The 14,758-nt window shown below is 33.9% G+C and overlaps 1 protein-coding gene across 3 annotated transcripts; it reads left to right on the top strand.

The window, feature by feature from the left end:
- The first annotated feature begins 980 nt into the window (after positions 1–980).
- On the top strand, positions 981–8,951 carry LOC107874274 (putative pentatricopeptide repeat-containing protein At1g10330). Of its 3 annotated transcripts, none has more exons than XR_001675526.2 (3): positions 981–1,172; positions 5,113–6,819; positions 8,450–8,951. XR_001675526.2 is itself a non-coding variant. In XM_016721108.2 (2 exons), the coding sequence occupies exon 2, from the start codon at positions 5,139–5,141 to the stop codon at positions 6,540–6,542; it is 1,404 nt and encodes a 467-aa protein (XP_016576594.1). In that variant the 5' UTR covers positions 1,015–1,172; positions 5,113–5,138; the 3' UTR covers positions 6,543–7,001. The 3 variants fall into 3 exon arrangements, 1 of the variants encoding a protein (XP_016576594.1); XR_007044929.1 differs by having other exon boundaries at positions 1,015–1,172; positions 7,674–8,951; XM_016721108.2 differs by lacking the exon at positions 8,450–8,951 and having other exon boundaries at positions 1,015–1,172; positions 5,113–7,001.
- Positions 8,952–14,758: the final 5,807 nt, after the last annotated feature.

Genomic DNA, 14,758 nt, shown 5'->3' with positions numbered 1-14,758 from the left:
TTATTTTATCTATAGAATGTAATTTTTCCTTTCCAAATACTTTTTTTTAAAATATTTTTTTGTAATTTCAACTTTGATAGAATATTATGCAAACATAGAATTTACGATTAGTAGTTCTTTTGCTAACAACATGTAATCAAGGACGCAATTAGCACACAATGAGGGGTTCAAAACTTTTTTCGGCGAAAAATTGTACTATTTATATATAGTTAAAATTTAATTTTTTATCTGTATATAATAGATGTTGAACCCATTTGGCTAGTTCGTATGTATACTTTTAAATCCCCTCAATGATAATCCTAACTTTCCCATTGCATGTAATATAATGATATTTGCCCGTTCAAATAGGAGCATGGCTTTTTTATAAAATTGTTCTAAAGATCATTTTTTTAAAACAAAATTACATTTATAGAAACTGCCAAAGAGTTGCTATGAATTGCAATTTATTTTTAAATAAACACATGATTATATATGAGTTTTAAGAAGTATTTTTTTTTCATAAATATTCGATCAATTCACTAATTCACTAATTAATTTGTCTGAACGTATACTTAAATAGATCTTTACACATAGTTATGCCCATATGACATATCATATATAAAGGAAAAATTAAATAAATAAATTTATTCAATTTTTTATTACAAGTTTATTAAAAAAAGAATTTTTGGATATTTAATTAGATTTTTTTTCCCTAAAAAGTTGCTATAACTTTTAATTATTTCTTTGGTCTAGTAGTTATTGAAAAGTTTTGCTATAACTTATAATAAATAATTTAATAAGTTTATTTAGAATAATTATCACTATATAAATTATAATAGGTTATAAATTCATAAGCTATTTTTAATTTAAGCGATTGGATGATCATTTATAGAAGTTAATTTTTCTTTTTCAAAATAGTAGCTTACTTTTCGACTAAAAGTTATTTCTAGATATTAAAAGGGACAAGTGTGACATAAAGAAAAGTTAGAGACCAATTCAGCATATTTAAAATTACATCATAAGCCCATTACCCATAACCCGAGAGAGTAATGGAGCCCTAATTCATCAGTTAACTGAATCTGTGGAGCAAATTTTTTTTTTTATGTTTTATTATTTTTGAATTTTTTTTATAGTTTCAAAAGCATAATAGAGAAACTCCATTTGGCTAAAATTCAAGAATTTGCAGCTTAAAGGTACTTTCTTTTTTGTTTTGGACTTAAATTTCTCAATTTAGCCAATGATATGGATGGTTTTTCCTCGAGTCTGGATAATTTAGTGATGGAATGGAAGGGAGAATATCCAGGATGGAACATTTCATCCCGTTCATGTAGTTTGATGATAATAAGAGACATGGCAGGTTTTCTAGTTCACTGTTATGGGAAGAATACTGGACGAGTTAGGAAATTGATCGAATGATGTAAGGATCAAGCGATTTTCAAATAGGCCCCTAGGAGATAGTTAGCTAATAATTAGGCTGAATTTAACTCTACATAATTGGGGAGAGGTAACTAGACATTGCACGACGCATCTTCAGCCCACCGAGGACATGACCTTAGATAGGAAAACACGGATGTCGAGGATTATGGTAGAGATTAGTAGGTAGTTGAACAATTTCTCTTTTTCCTGAAGGAGAGCATGGTTCTAACTTAGAGCAACTTTCTGTTCCCTCTTCTACTTATTAGTATCATTATTATTGTATTAATATCTTATTCTCCAATTGTATTATTAATGTTGTTTCTTTTACTTGAGTTATCTTTACTATTTTTGTTGTCAGTAGTTTTCCTTTCTACAGTTTTTTAATGATCAAGTAAGGTTTTCGTTGATAATAACAAGGTCAACTAGGCCGTATAGAAGAGATATACCAAAAAGGAGAGACCTACACCATATGGTTCTCTCCAAAAGACACCATATCCTATATACAAACCAGAACTACATGGGTGCACCAAAAGAAAATAAGGGATCATAGACTACTGCTTAATTCAACAAAACTCATTTCCATCCCTTCAAAATCTGTCCTCTTTCTCTCTTTCCAAATGACCCATATTAGAGCTAGAGGTGTAACATTCCACGCCTTGTGTCGTCTTCTCCTAGCTCCATGCTTCCAACTGAATATTAACTCCACTAATCTTGGCATTACTGTAATGACGCCAAACCATGCAAACATATCCTCTCATAACCTCTGGCTAATTTGCAAGGCAATAAAATATGATCCACATCCTCACCAATCTTCTTACATAGGAAAAACTAGCTCATGTGGGTAACTTTTCTCTTTCTAAGGTTCTATGCCATCAAAATCACCGCTCTAGTAGCTAACCACGTGAAGAAGCACATCTTCCTCGGTACCTTCGATATCCATGTTGCACCATATGGAAAAATATCCTGCACCCTCACCAAAAGCTTTCTATTATAGGAATTGCTAGAAAACACTTTGTTATTTCACAACTCCCAACTCTGAGCATCAGGTCTGTCGACTAGCTCACATCACTTTTGGGAGTAAATCTAGTAATCTCTGAAGCTCGATCACCTCCCAGTCCTGGAAATTTCTCCGGAACCTCAAATTCCAAAAAGTTCCATCCCTCCCCCATCCCCCCCCCCCCCCCCCCCCCAAAAAACCCCCCCCCCCCCCCCCCCCCCCCCTCTCCCTTAAAAAAAAAAATCTGGTCACCTCCCCAACACAAAAAGTAATGTTATCATCGAAAACATCCCACCCGTTTCTTATATTCCTCCACACAACACAACCGAAAAGTATTTTTGTTGTCACCTCTCTCCATAAAGCTTCTCTCTCCACCCAAATCTTCACAGCCATGTACCTAGAAGAGCTTTTTCGAAAGTCTTCAAGTCTTTAACCCCAAGTCCTCTCCACTATTAGGAGATGTCACAGACTCCCTTCGCACTAAGTGGAACTTCATTGATCCGTCTGCTGCATTCCAAAGAAAATCTCGTTGCAACCTCTCCATCTTACTTATAACCTGGGAAGGTGTGTTGAACAAGGACATGTAATATGTAGGGATACTCGATAGCATGCTCTAATAAGTATCTCTTCACTAAAGCTTTTACTCTTATGTTTGTCAAACCTGTTTTTGAAGCGGTTTTCTTGAGCCGAGGGTCTATTAGACACAACTTCTCCGCCTCACACAAGGTAGGGGTAACGGGTACCACGAGGTGAATCAAAAATTTCTAGAACGTGGGTGCATCACTCAAAACAGAAGGAAAAATGTGTTAAGTGAGAATTGGTTCCTAGTCCTCTAGTTAAATAACTTAACATCCAACTAAGTGAAGTAATTAGCCTTTTTGTAGTATGGTGCTCACAGTTATTGGGTTCAAGGTCTATGCACTGTCAGTGTATAAATATTCGACACTATCATGTAAATTTGACCTGTTATTGCAGGTTACTCAATTTTTTACAAAAAATTAAAAAAGAAAAAAATTGGGTAACCTGCAATAACAGGTCAAGTTTACCTGGTAGTGTAGAATATTTTGTACACTGACAGTGCACAAAACTTAAATTCTTAATATTATACCAATTCTAGAAAATATATACATAAAATACCTAATTTTACGGAGAGAAACCTACATTTTTCAACAATCAAGAGTTAAAGTTAAAGAGCTTTAAGGATGAAGGACGTCAATAAAAAATTGATGTATAACAAATAATCTTCTGAATGATAAAATGGATAGATTATAAAAAATCTACAACCCGTTTCCTAGACAAATAGCACAATGATTTACATTTAGCTAAAAGTTTCTTATGTGACCCTTTACGTGGCTATGCATTTTAGTTTTGGTCCCGAAACTATTCCCGAGCCTTTCTCTATTTCTACTTCGGTGGGTGAGTCTGTTATGTCTAGAAAGATCTATAGAGGTTGTGTGGTGTCTATCTTTCATAGAGAGACCTTGGTGGATTTGGTAGAGCTTGATATGATAGATTTTGATGTAATCTTGGGGATGGATTGGCTTCATTCGTGCTATGCTTCTTGGGATTGTAGGACTCGAAAAGTCAGTTTCCAATTCCCTAATGAACTGGTAATCGAATGGGAGAAAAGTTCCATAGTTCCTAAGGGAAGTTTATTTCTTATCTTAGATCCTGGAAGTTGATTTCCAAGGGGTGTCACATAAGTCGAAAAAAGTTGTTAGTTAATGCCTTCTAGAGATTAAGACATGTTAATTGATGGTGTAACAAGTGACGATCGTATAAAAAAATGCTAATAGAGTCTACATAATTTTTCTTTTTTTATGTATATTAGGTAAATTCTACAGGGTGGTAGTCCGTCCGGCCATGTTGTATGGAGCGGAGTGTTGGCCAGTTAAGAACTCCCACATCCAAAAAATGAAGGCGGCAGAAATGCGGATGTTGCGCTGGATGTGTGGGCTGACTAGAGGGGATAGAGTTCGGAATGAGACTATCCGGGAGAAGGTTGGTGTGACTCCAGTGGAGTGCAAGATGCGGGAAGACCGATTGAGATGGTTCGGACACGTGAAGAGGAGGGGCATGGATGCCCCGGTTCGTAGGTGTGAGAGGCTAGCGTTGGATGGTTTTAGGCGGGGTAGGGGTAGGCCGAAGAAGTACTGGGGTGAGGTGATTAGGCGGGACATGGAGCAGTTACAGCTCACTGAGGACATGACCCTAGATAGGAAGGTCTGGAGGACGCGAATTAGGGCAGAAAACTAGGGCCGGTTTGGGTCGCTAGTGTAGGGAATTACTTGGTGGGGGTTTTATTCTTGTTATGATTCCGTGTTCCATGTTTTAGTACGAATCTGTGTGCTTTCCTCTGTTTTCTAATACTTATGGGTGCCGTATTTATGTTATGTAATCTAGTTCTGTGCTTTACTATGAGTTTGTGTGGTATCTCGTGACTTGAGCCGGGGGTCTATCGGAAACAACCTTTCTACTTCTTTAGAGGTAGAGGTATGGACTGCGTACATCTTACCCCCCCAGACCCCACTAGGTGGGAATACACTGGGTTTGTTGTTGTTTATGTATATTAGGTATATATTGAGTCCGCTTGGTTTCTTTCTCTGTGTATATTTTATGTTATACTTTAAATTTCCTTATTCGAAATCCTGACTTCGCCACTACTTGGGACACTGAAAAATGTTTATGATTGCTTATTAATTACTTCCCGTTGATCTTAGGTGCTGACAATGTTTATTCTTTTGGAATGCCAAAGCCAAAAAAACCAGAACATATGCTTCAACTTCTGCAGCAATTTATCAAACACGCAAAACAAATCAAACAAATACATTCACTTCTCATAACTAGTGGCCCTCTCCTCCTTACTTCTCAATGGATCAACACACTTCTTTACAACACTCTCATCAGGGCTTATCTCAACATTGCTCAGTCTCAAACAACTCTTATCCTTTTCACCCACATGCTCATCCATCAAGCTCAGCCAAACAGCCATACTTTCCCTTCCCTCTGCAAAGCAGCCTCGTCTTTCCCGCCCCATATGGCTTCATATATAGGCAAGAATCTTCACTGTCAAGTCTTGAGAAGAGGGGTCTTGGGCGACCCGTATGTGTGTACATCTTTTATTGGGCTGTACGCGCACGCTGGTGAACTCTGGAGTGCATGCAAAGTTTTTAATGAAATTCCTGAACCGTGTGTTGTCTCGTATAATGCGATGCTTGATGCTTGTGGGAAAAATGGAGATATGGGTTTGGGTTTTCTGATGTTTTCTCGCATGCCTTCTAGAGATGTTTATTCGTGGAGTAGTATGATTCATGGGTATATGAAGAACGGGTGCTCTGAGGTTGCTGTTAAGTTTTTCGAGAGAATGATGGTACACAAGGATGTGAAGCTTGGTTTATTGAAGCCAAATGAGGCAACTTTTGTTAGTCTTCTTTCTTCTTGCACATTTCTCGATGTTGGTGTGGCGTTATATCTAGGGAGGCAAGTACATGCTTACATGATAAAGAATGAGGAGTTGAGTGTCTTCATGAAGACAGCATTGATTGCATTTTATGGGAAGATGGGTTGTTTGGTATATGCTTCAAAGATATTTGATGCAATGGTTACCAAGCAAGTTTGTGCTTGGAATGCTATGATTTCTTCCCTAGCTTTGAATGGTAAAGAGAAGCAGGCATTAACGATGTACGAGAAGATGCTTGCAAAGGGGCTGCAACCAAATGAGATTACCTTCGTGGCAGTTCTATCAGCTTGTGCACGTGCCAAGCTTGTCGATTTCTGTTTCAAATTGTTTGAATCAATGTCAAGTGAATTCGGACTTGTAGCTAAGATGGAACATTACGGTTGTATGGTCGATCTCTTAGGGAGAGCTGGGCTACTGCAGGAAGCATATGATTTTATAAAGAGGATGCCTTTTGAAGCTGATGCCACTGTCTTGGGTGCTATGATGGGTGCTTGTAGACTTTATGGAGCTATTGAGTTGGGAAATGAAGTAGCACAACTATTGCTTAAGTCGCAACCGAATCATTCTGGGCGATATGTGCAACTCTCAAGCATTTATGCTGGTGCAGAGAGGTGGGATCATGCTGCTGCCTTGAGAAAAGCAATGTTAGATGCTGGAATTCACAAGGTTCCAGCCCACAGTTTTATTTAATAGAGCTGATAACTGCAGCAGCTTTTATTTGCATAGTAGACTGCTTGGTGATGAAATGCCGACTCATCAGAATCAGCTAAAAGGATCCTGCATATTGGTTTTGCTCTGAGTTTGAACCACTGCTTAAAGAATGCTGCAGCCTTAGCAGATAAATGTTCATCAATTTTTGAGTTTGAATTATCTTCGAGCTCAAGCTAACATAGCTTGACAGATAAAGAAGATGATACATTTTTTCTGGAGATGCACAACTAACCGGTTCCCAAGTCTGTTTGGCGAGGTACTTCTTTTTGTTTCCTACTCGTAATATTTGTTCTTTGCCCTGATATTTCGATGTTATGGAGCAGTTCACTAATTAATTAATCTGAACAATAGCTGATCATGATAAACATCACTTTAAAGGCAAGCAGTTTTGCTTGTCTCCTTCTTGAGTGAGTGTCAAATCCACACGGATTTCAATCATTCAATTGTGTGCCTATGCAATTAGCTGTTTGGGACTGAGGCATAGTTGTTGTATAACAGTAATATCTAGGTCAACTTGTGTTCTGCTCGATTAATTCAACCAGTACTGTCTACCTTCTACCAATATAGATATCGGGTAGCTTTATCATCCAAGACTTAGATGGGAAGTGTTCTTCCAGTGTCATATCTGCTAGGATTCTAACGTTGGCTCGGGAAGTTGCTTCTCCAACTTTTGAACAGCTAGACTGTTAGTGGAAACGTGAAATAAAGAACAAGAGAAAGACACAAGATTTAACGTGGTTTGGATCAGAATGATCCTACATCCACCAGAGAAAAACAGCCTTTATATTACTAACAAAGAAAAGGGAGAGATCCCAAATACACCTAAGAGAATTGCTCTCTCAACTCTCTCCTCTTACAAATGTATTTTCTTACGATTTTTGGATGGTTTCAACAGTGAAGAATAAGAAAAGGAAAAATAAATACAAAATTTGTCCTCCACAAATTTTTGCTTGCACTCCAAGTTCATTTCCTAGCCAAGTAAATTGGCACATGAAATTTTGTTCCACATGGGTTTGACCCCACAAAATAAACCAAACCAACTCCATTGTGTTCATCTCTATTCAAGTTAATGCATCCAACAAGATGATTGAGAGAGATTTAACACTACAGGAAATGTGAGGAATGCAAGTTGTGGTGGAATTTCTCCGCCGGTTTTGTTAGATGAGAGATCCAATGATTCGAGTACAGATAAATGTTGCAATGACGCCGGTTTATGACCTTCCAAGCCATTTTGAGATAAGTTCAATGTACGAAGTCCAACGAGATCTCCAATAATATTTGGTATATGACCTTCAAATCTATTCCTTGAGAAATTGATAATTTTGTTCGTACTCCTCAAAACACGAACAAAAGAAAGATCCAATCCCTTTGTTGCAATTGTCAAAGAATTATCATACACTGAAAAATCAACTCCTATCATCTGCTCATCATTTACTTTCATGACATTGAAATTGTGAAAAACATTTATGGGTAAATTCCCACTAAATCCATTGGATGAGAGCAATAATTCGAAGTTGCGCAAACAAGTTTCGATTCTTTGAACTTTTAATGGGCCCGTGCAACTTATTAGAAGCCAACTTTAAAATCACCAAACTTGGTAAGGTTCCCAACCATCTTGGAAATGTGTCATTCAACTGATTGTTACCTAAATTCAGAAGTTTCAAATCTTTGCAATTGATCAAAGATCGTGGAATTTTCCCCTCTAGCTTATTCTCATCCAATTTAATAATGTAGAGTTGGTTTCCAAATCTAAAAGTTGTAATTGTCCCACAAAGATTATTGTTGCTTAAATCCAAAATCCAAAGTATTCTCATCTCACCCAAACATTGTGGTATTGTTCCGTTCAAACTATTGCTTCCCAAATCTAGCACTAAAAGTTTTTTCAGATTGTAGGCGGTCGAAGAAATCTGACCACTAAGATTATTTTGAGAAAGGATAAGATAATGCAGTAGGAGTGACTTTGGAATAGCACCTTCCAGCTGATTTTGTTTTAGAGCAACTACAGGCAATGTTTTGGAGTTGAACTTCTGAATTTTTCCACTGAAATGGTTATCATTCAAGTATAATGCAGTTAGTGAAGGAAGGGAGTATATCCGGAAGGTATATTCCCATTCAAGTGGTTTGATGACAAGCTGAGTGTTTGTAGGTTTTGCAGACCACTTACATTGGACGGAACTGAACCAGCTAGGGAATTGGACGAAAAATCTAGCAGTTCAAGTTGCGTTTTTTGTAGAGAATGACGAAAAATATCAAAATTAAGTATTTTGTAGAGAAGAAATGAAGAATTTTTTGTTCTGCTCCTCTGTTAAGTAATATTGAGATATATATAATACAAATTCAGTGCAATAAAATCCGTTACTATTGCTTTCGAGTAAGCAATTTCAGAAAGGTCATCAAGTAATTTTCAGTCAAATTTATAATATATGCAAATTCTAATTAAAAAATTGAACTTTTTAGAGCATTAAAACATATTCAATGTGAATAATGATATTTAAAAATTAGAGTTGTGTTTGGACATAATACAAATTGGAGTTGTTTTCAAAATTTTGTGAGTAATTTACAGTTAAAAAAGTGAAAATAACTTTTTAGTGTTTTTCAAATTCCGAAATTTAATGGCCAAACATGTTTTTCAAAATTCAAGTCCCGAAAAAAATAAAATGATATTCATGGCCTAACGCCCCCTTAGTTATTGCAATTTCGAAGAAGAAAAACAAGTTGATTTTGAAAATAGTAAAGGACGGATATGATAAAGACTATTAAATCCATTATTAATTTGAAAATAGTAGAAGCTGGAAATTATCTTGGATGTGCTCAAGGGGCAAGGCACGGGGTGTTATAATGTTTTTAAGAGTTCCATCAAACTTCAATGTTAGATAAATAGAAAAGGAATTCAAATTATTTACATTAACAATATAAAAGATTTTTACGATATCATGTTGCTTTAATGCTACGCCCGTAGCAGGTTCTTCCATGCATGTAGTAGAAAATTTCCTTCAATTGTTTTTAAATGACTTGATAGTTCAAATTCTTCAACATTGAATGTAGAATTCAAGTTTATACTCTCAATTCAATGCTCAAGTCATTGGACGAGAATCTAGGGGCTTTTTGAGCTGTAGATGACAAAAAAAGTTTTAAAATGAGGTGTAGGTGACACACATCTTAATTATTGAGTGGAGATGACAATTACTTTATTATGGATTAAGAAAGTTGGGGAAGTTTGAAAATAACCCACAAGTTTTTTAATTTACACTTCGATCCAAATGTTAGTTAATATAACAGAAAACGGAGGAAAAAAAGGCGTGTTTCTCTCTCTTCTCATCCGTTGTTGTTTTTTCTCCCTTCACAATTATTGTTGTTCATTGTTGCTGCTGCTTGCTTTATTCATCATCTTTTGTTTCATTATCATCATCTTCTACTTCATTATCATCTTCTTCTTTTTGTCGACCATTGTTGTTGTTGTTGCCGCTACTGCTGCCATCTGATCAATTTCTTAGGTCAAATTTTATTTTCTACATCACTTTTCACTTTGACATTACTTCATAGGTAACTTTGGTAAGTAAAATTATGATTTTTATTCAAATTTGTCATCTGGATACTCAGTTACTGCTGTTTTTTCAAACAATGGATAGAACCCGATAATGAATCCAACATAAGTGCCCACAATTTAAATAGATCATTCATCTGGTGCATCAGATGAGTAATCTGTTGCAATAAACTAGTTATCTATTGCATCAGACTGATTATTTGTTGTATCAGACTGATTATCTATTGCATTAGACTAATTATTTGTTGCATCAGACTGCTTATCTATTGCAACAGATGATTAATCTGTTTGGAACAACACAAATCAACCCCTGCCACAAACCCAACAGATAACCAATATGTTTCAACTCTTGCTATACAAATTGGATTCAAAATTATTTCTTACGTCCAACCGTCGACATGTTTGTTGAGAATATAATAGACAAAATGAAAATTAAATACTCCCTCCATCTTAAATTACTCATCCCAAATTTCCTAATTTGATTTCTCATTTTAATTGTCCTTTTTCATTAATCAAGAAGAGATAAAAAAAATTCCATGTTTTACCTTTTGCATTAATCACTTTTTCTTCAAATTAAAATGTAAACATCATTTAATAAGGATATTATCGTAAACTAGGCATGTTATTAATTATTTTTCTTAATCAATGTGTCATCTCAATTTGGGACGAGTAATTTGAGACGGAGGGAGTATGAATTAAAACGTCAAAGCCGTGCAACAGACTAGTTATCTATTGAAACAGACTAGTTATCTTTTGCATCAGACTGATTATCTGTTGCATCAGACTATGTATCTGTTGCAACATATGAGTAATTTGTTTAAAACAATACAAATCAACCCCTACCACAAACCCAACAGATAAATTTTACTATTGCTACTGGATTCGAAATTATTTCTTACGTCCAATCGTCAACATATTTGTTGAGAAGATAATAGAGAGAAGGAAAATCAAATATGAATTAAAACGTCAAAGTTGGATCAAACATAATTTTTTTATTAAACTAAAATAAATAAAAATACATATACATAGACGAGACTAAAAGAAAAAAAATCTAATTATTATTATTATTATTATTATTATTATTATTATTATTATTATTATTGTCAGCCGGCCAATCTTCCGCAGGTAGCAGCAAGACCCTCCTCAGTCGTCGGATTTCACAGAGCATCCTTGCTCTAACTGCTCCCAGTTGCCATTGCAGGTCCCGAACCTGCATCTGAAGTTCATTCACGGCGTCTTGTAGAAAAGCCATGTCCCACACTAGATCAGTCATAGCTAGAACGCATATGAATTGACAAAAAACATAAAAACAAAAGTAAATAAAAGAATATCCGAATGTAATAAAATGTATACTACAAATTGGCAAGAAAAAAACTTACCTGAGTCAGGGAAGAGAAAGTGGTGGAAGGTGTAATATGAAAGACAAGATGCAATAAATAAATAGAGTGTAGTGAAATGAACGAATGAGTAAGGAGGGACCTATTTATAGAGTATTGAATTTGAATGAGTGGCAAAAAGGCGGGACTGTTCACCTTCATTTATTAATTATATTTTTTATTGCTGTAAAAAGTTATGACTTAATTAAATTAAGAAATATTGTGATAAGTCATGACTTTTTAGATTATTATTATTAATTAATTCTTTTCAAAAATCATTTTTATTGAGATGTGACAATAGATTCTATATATGTTGCATCAGATAACTCATCTGTGACAATAGATATACCATTTGTTGTGACAAAAGAGAATCTGTTGCATCATATAATCTATCTGTTGCAATATATAATCTAACTGTTCACCTCCATTTGTTAATTACATTTTTGATTATTGTGAAAAGTTATGACTTTAATTAAATTAAGAAATGTTGTGATAATTCATGACTTTTCAGAATATTATTATTAATTAGTTCTTTCCAAGAACCGTTTTTATTGAGTTGTGACAGCAGATGTACCATCTGCTGCAACAAATAGAGAACTTGTTGCATTAGATAATCTATCTGTTGCAACATATAATCTATCTTTTAAAACAAAATTATCACCATATCATTAATCAAAATTTGTTGACTTTTTTATTATATAAATTAAAAAAACCACCTTTTCAATAACTGTTTCTTTAATAAAATAATAACCATTTTTATTGAGTTCTGACAACAAATTGTATATTTGTTGAATCAGATAAACCATTAGTTGCAATAGATATACTATCTGTAGCAACAAATGGACGATCTGTTGAATACTTTTTTTTTATTTCTTTTAACAGCTGATACATCAGTCACAATAGATGGGGAATTTGATGCATCAGCAACATTGTTGGATGTGTTTTAGATAAAAAGTCACTTTGATTTTAATAACTGATCGTGACTTTTCACTATTTTTGTTTTTAAATTTATTTTTTAAATTATTTATTTATTATATAATTAAAAAAAGTCACAATATTGGATTAATTAATTAACTTATATGATGATTATTAAGAAAAAAGTGAACAGTCGTGACTTTTTTCTTAACAATCATCATATAAGTTAATTAATTAATCCAATATTGCGATATTTTTTTATTATATAATAAATAAATAATTTTAAAAAGTAAATTTAAAACAAAAATGGTGAAAAGTCATGATCAGTTATTAAAATCAAATAACCATTCTTTTACGGTTATAAATTGTGTCTATCATTTATTTTCTCATTATTTATTTACAAACTGTTTTTCATATTAAATAATCGGAAAGTTATTCTTTTCACCCTCTCAATAACAATAACCCCTTTTTATTAATAACCATCTGTTGCAACATATGATCGATCTGTTGCATCAGATTAACCTCTGTTGCCACAAATGCTCAATCTCTACCACCAACCGTTGACATGTTGAGAATAATGAATAAACAGAATGATAATTAAATACTAAATAAAAATTAAAAATTCAAAGTCGACCACCAAACATGATTTTTGAATCCCTTGGGTAGATTTGATATACAAAAGAAGGAAAATAATACATACACTAAAAGAAAAAATATAACCTAATTATTATTACTACTATTATTATTATCATTATTATTATCATTATTATTATTATTATTATTATTATTACTATTATTATTGTCAACCGGATAATTTTCATCCAGCAGCAGCAGGGCCCTCCCCAGCCTTGCTCCAAAGTCGGTCAAATCCCTCAGAGTTCATCAAACTGTCTTTGAAGTTCCCGCACGAACTTGATATGAATCTTCTTGTACGAATCTGGATCAACCATATTTGTATTGTAAGTGTAGTAGAATGAACGAGTGATGATACCTTACAACCCCAAGAAGACACAAAACAGCCCCCAAAAATGTCACAAATCACACCACAAATCGAGAGCCCAAGGAACCAAGTCTCGGCCAAGAATAACAACACAAGAATGAAAAGAAAATCCGAGAATGCTTCAATAATGGAGAGATAATAACGTGTATAATCACACCAAAACATCAATAACACTACATTAATATGATGAACAATAAGCTTACAATAACACCAACCAACTATTACAAGAAGACAAGACACAACTACTACAAGATGAAAATAAAAGTAAAGGGATAGATAGTTAGACAAAGGTGGTGTAAATCCTAGTAACCAAAGAGTACATAAAACTCTAAGACCCCTAACACCTCCACCCACGATCACCTAACTCTTACGATGACACAAGAGAGAATTCCACCACTTAAGCGCCAAGGTTTCTAAAAAAACAAGCAATTACAAGAGATTCCACCCTTAAATTGCTATCCTAGTTACAAGTTTCGGTTTGCCTCAAGTAAAGAGAGGACTTTGGTGTTTCAAATGTCAAGACTTACAACAATAATCAATTAAGTCATGAAAATTCCTAATATTAAACTATATATAGTCTCCTTATTACATAAAAGATGAAATGAGCAAAACCACGCACAAACAAGAATAGATCCATTAGAGTTATAATATATCTATTCAATTATACAAGTTATCCGCGCCCCCTACAATTGGTATCAGAGCCCTATGTTATTTAAAGTTACGGAAGTTGTATATATTTGGAGTTATTTGATTAATTTATTAGATATAAGTATTCACCAAAATATTAATTATTTAGATGAATAACGTACAAAAATTATAAAAATATAAAGAATTAAAACAAATAATATCTGAAAAATGTAAAAAAGTAAAAATAAGGATAGAAAGACTACAGCATAACATAATTACTAGAGTTAGTAAAAATTCAATAAATGCACAAAAAGAAGAAATATCAAGTTGAGAATCAACAATAGATAGTCTAGAATACACATACCAACATGATCTATTAACAATTAAATAAAAATGAACAAAGAAAAATTTATAATAGACGAAAAAATATATGAAAACCATGAAGGATTAAAAATAAAAATAGTATTTTCTAATCTAGGAAGAAGGTATAAGAAAATAGGTGAACATTTATATTTAATGTTAGAAAAAGAAGAATTAAAATTAGAAGATAAGTTGGCAACCATGGTAAGAATAGAAAAAGAAAACGAAGAGATAGATAGAAAAAAAGAAAATAGATAAAATAAAACAACAAACTAAAGAAGAAATATAAAAAATAGAAGAAACTAAAAATAGTAGGATTGCTGAATTAGAAAAAGAACTACAAATGCTAAAAGATTTGTATGAAAAAAGACAA

This window comes from Capsicum annuum, chromosome 1, assembly GCF_002878395.1.
Source record: "Capsicum annuum cultivar UCD-10X-F1 chromosome 1, UCD10Xv1.1, whole genome shotgun sequence".
Taxonomy (NCBI): Eukaryota; Viridiplantae; Streptophyta; class Magnoliopsida; order Solanales; family Solanaceae; genus Capsicum; species Capsicum annuum.
This window is presented reverse-complemented; position numbering and strand designations above follow the sequence as displayed.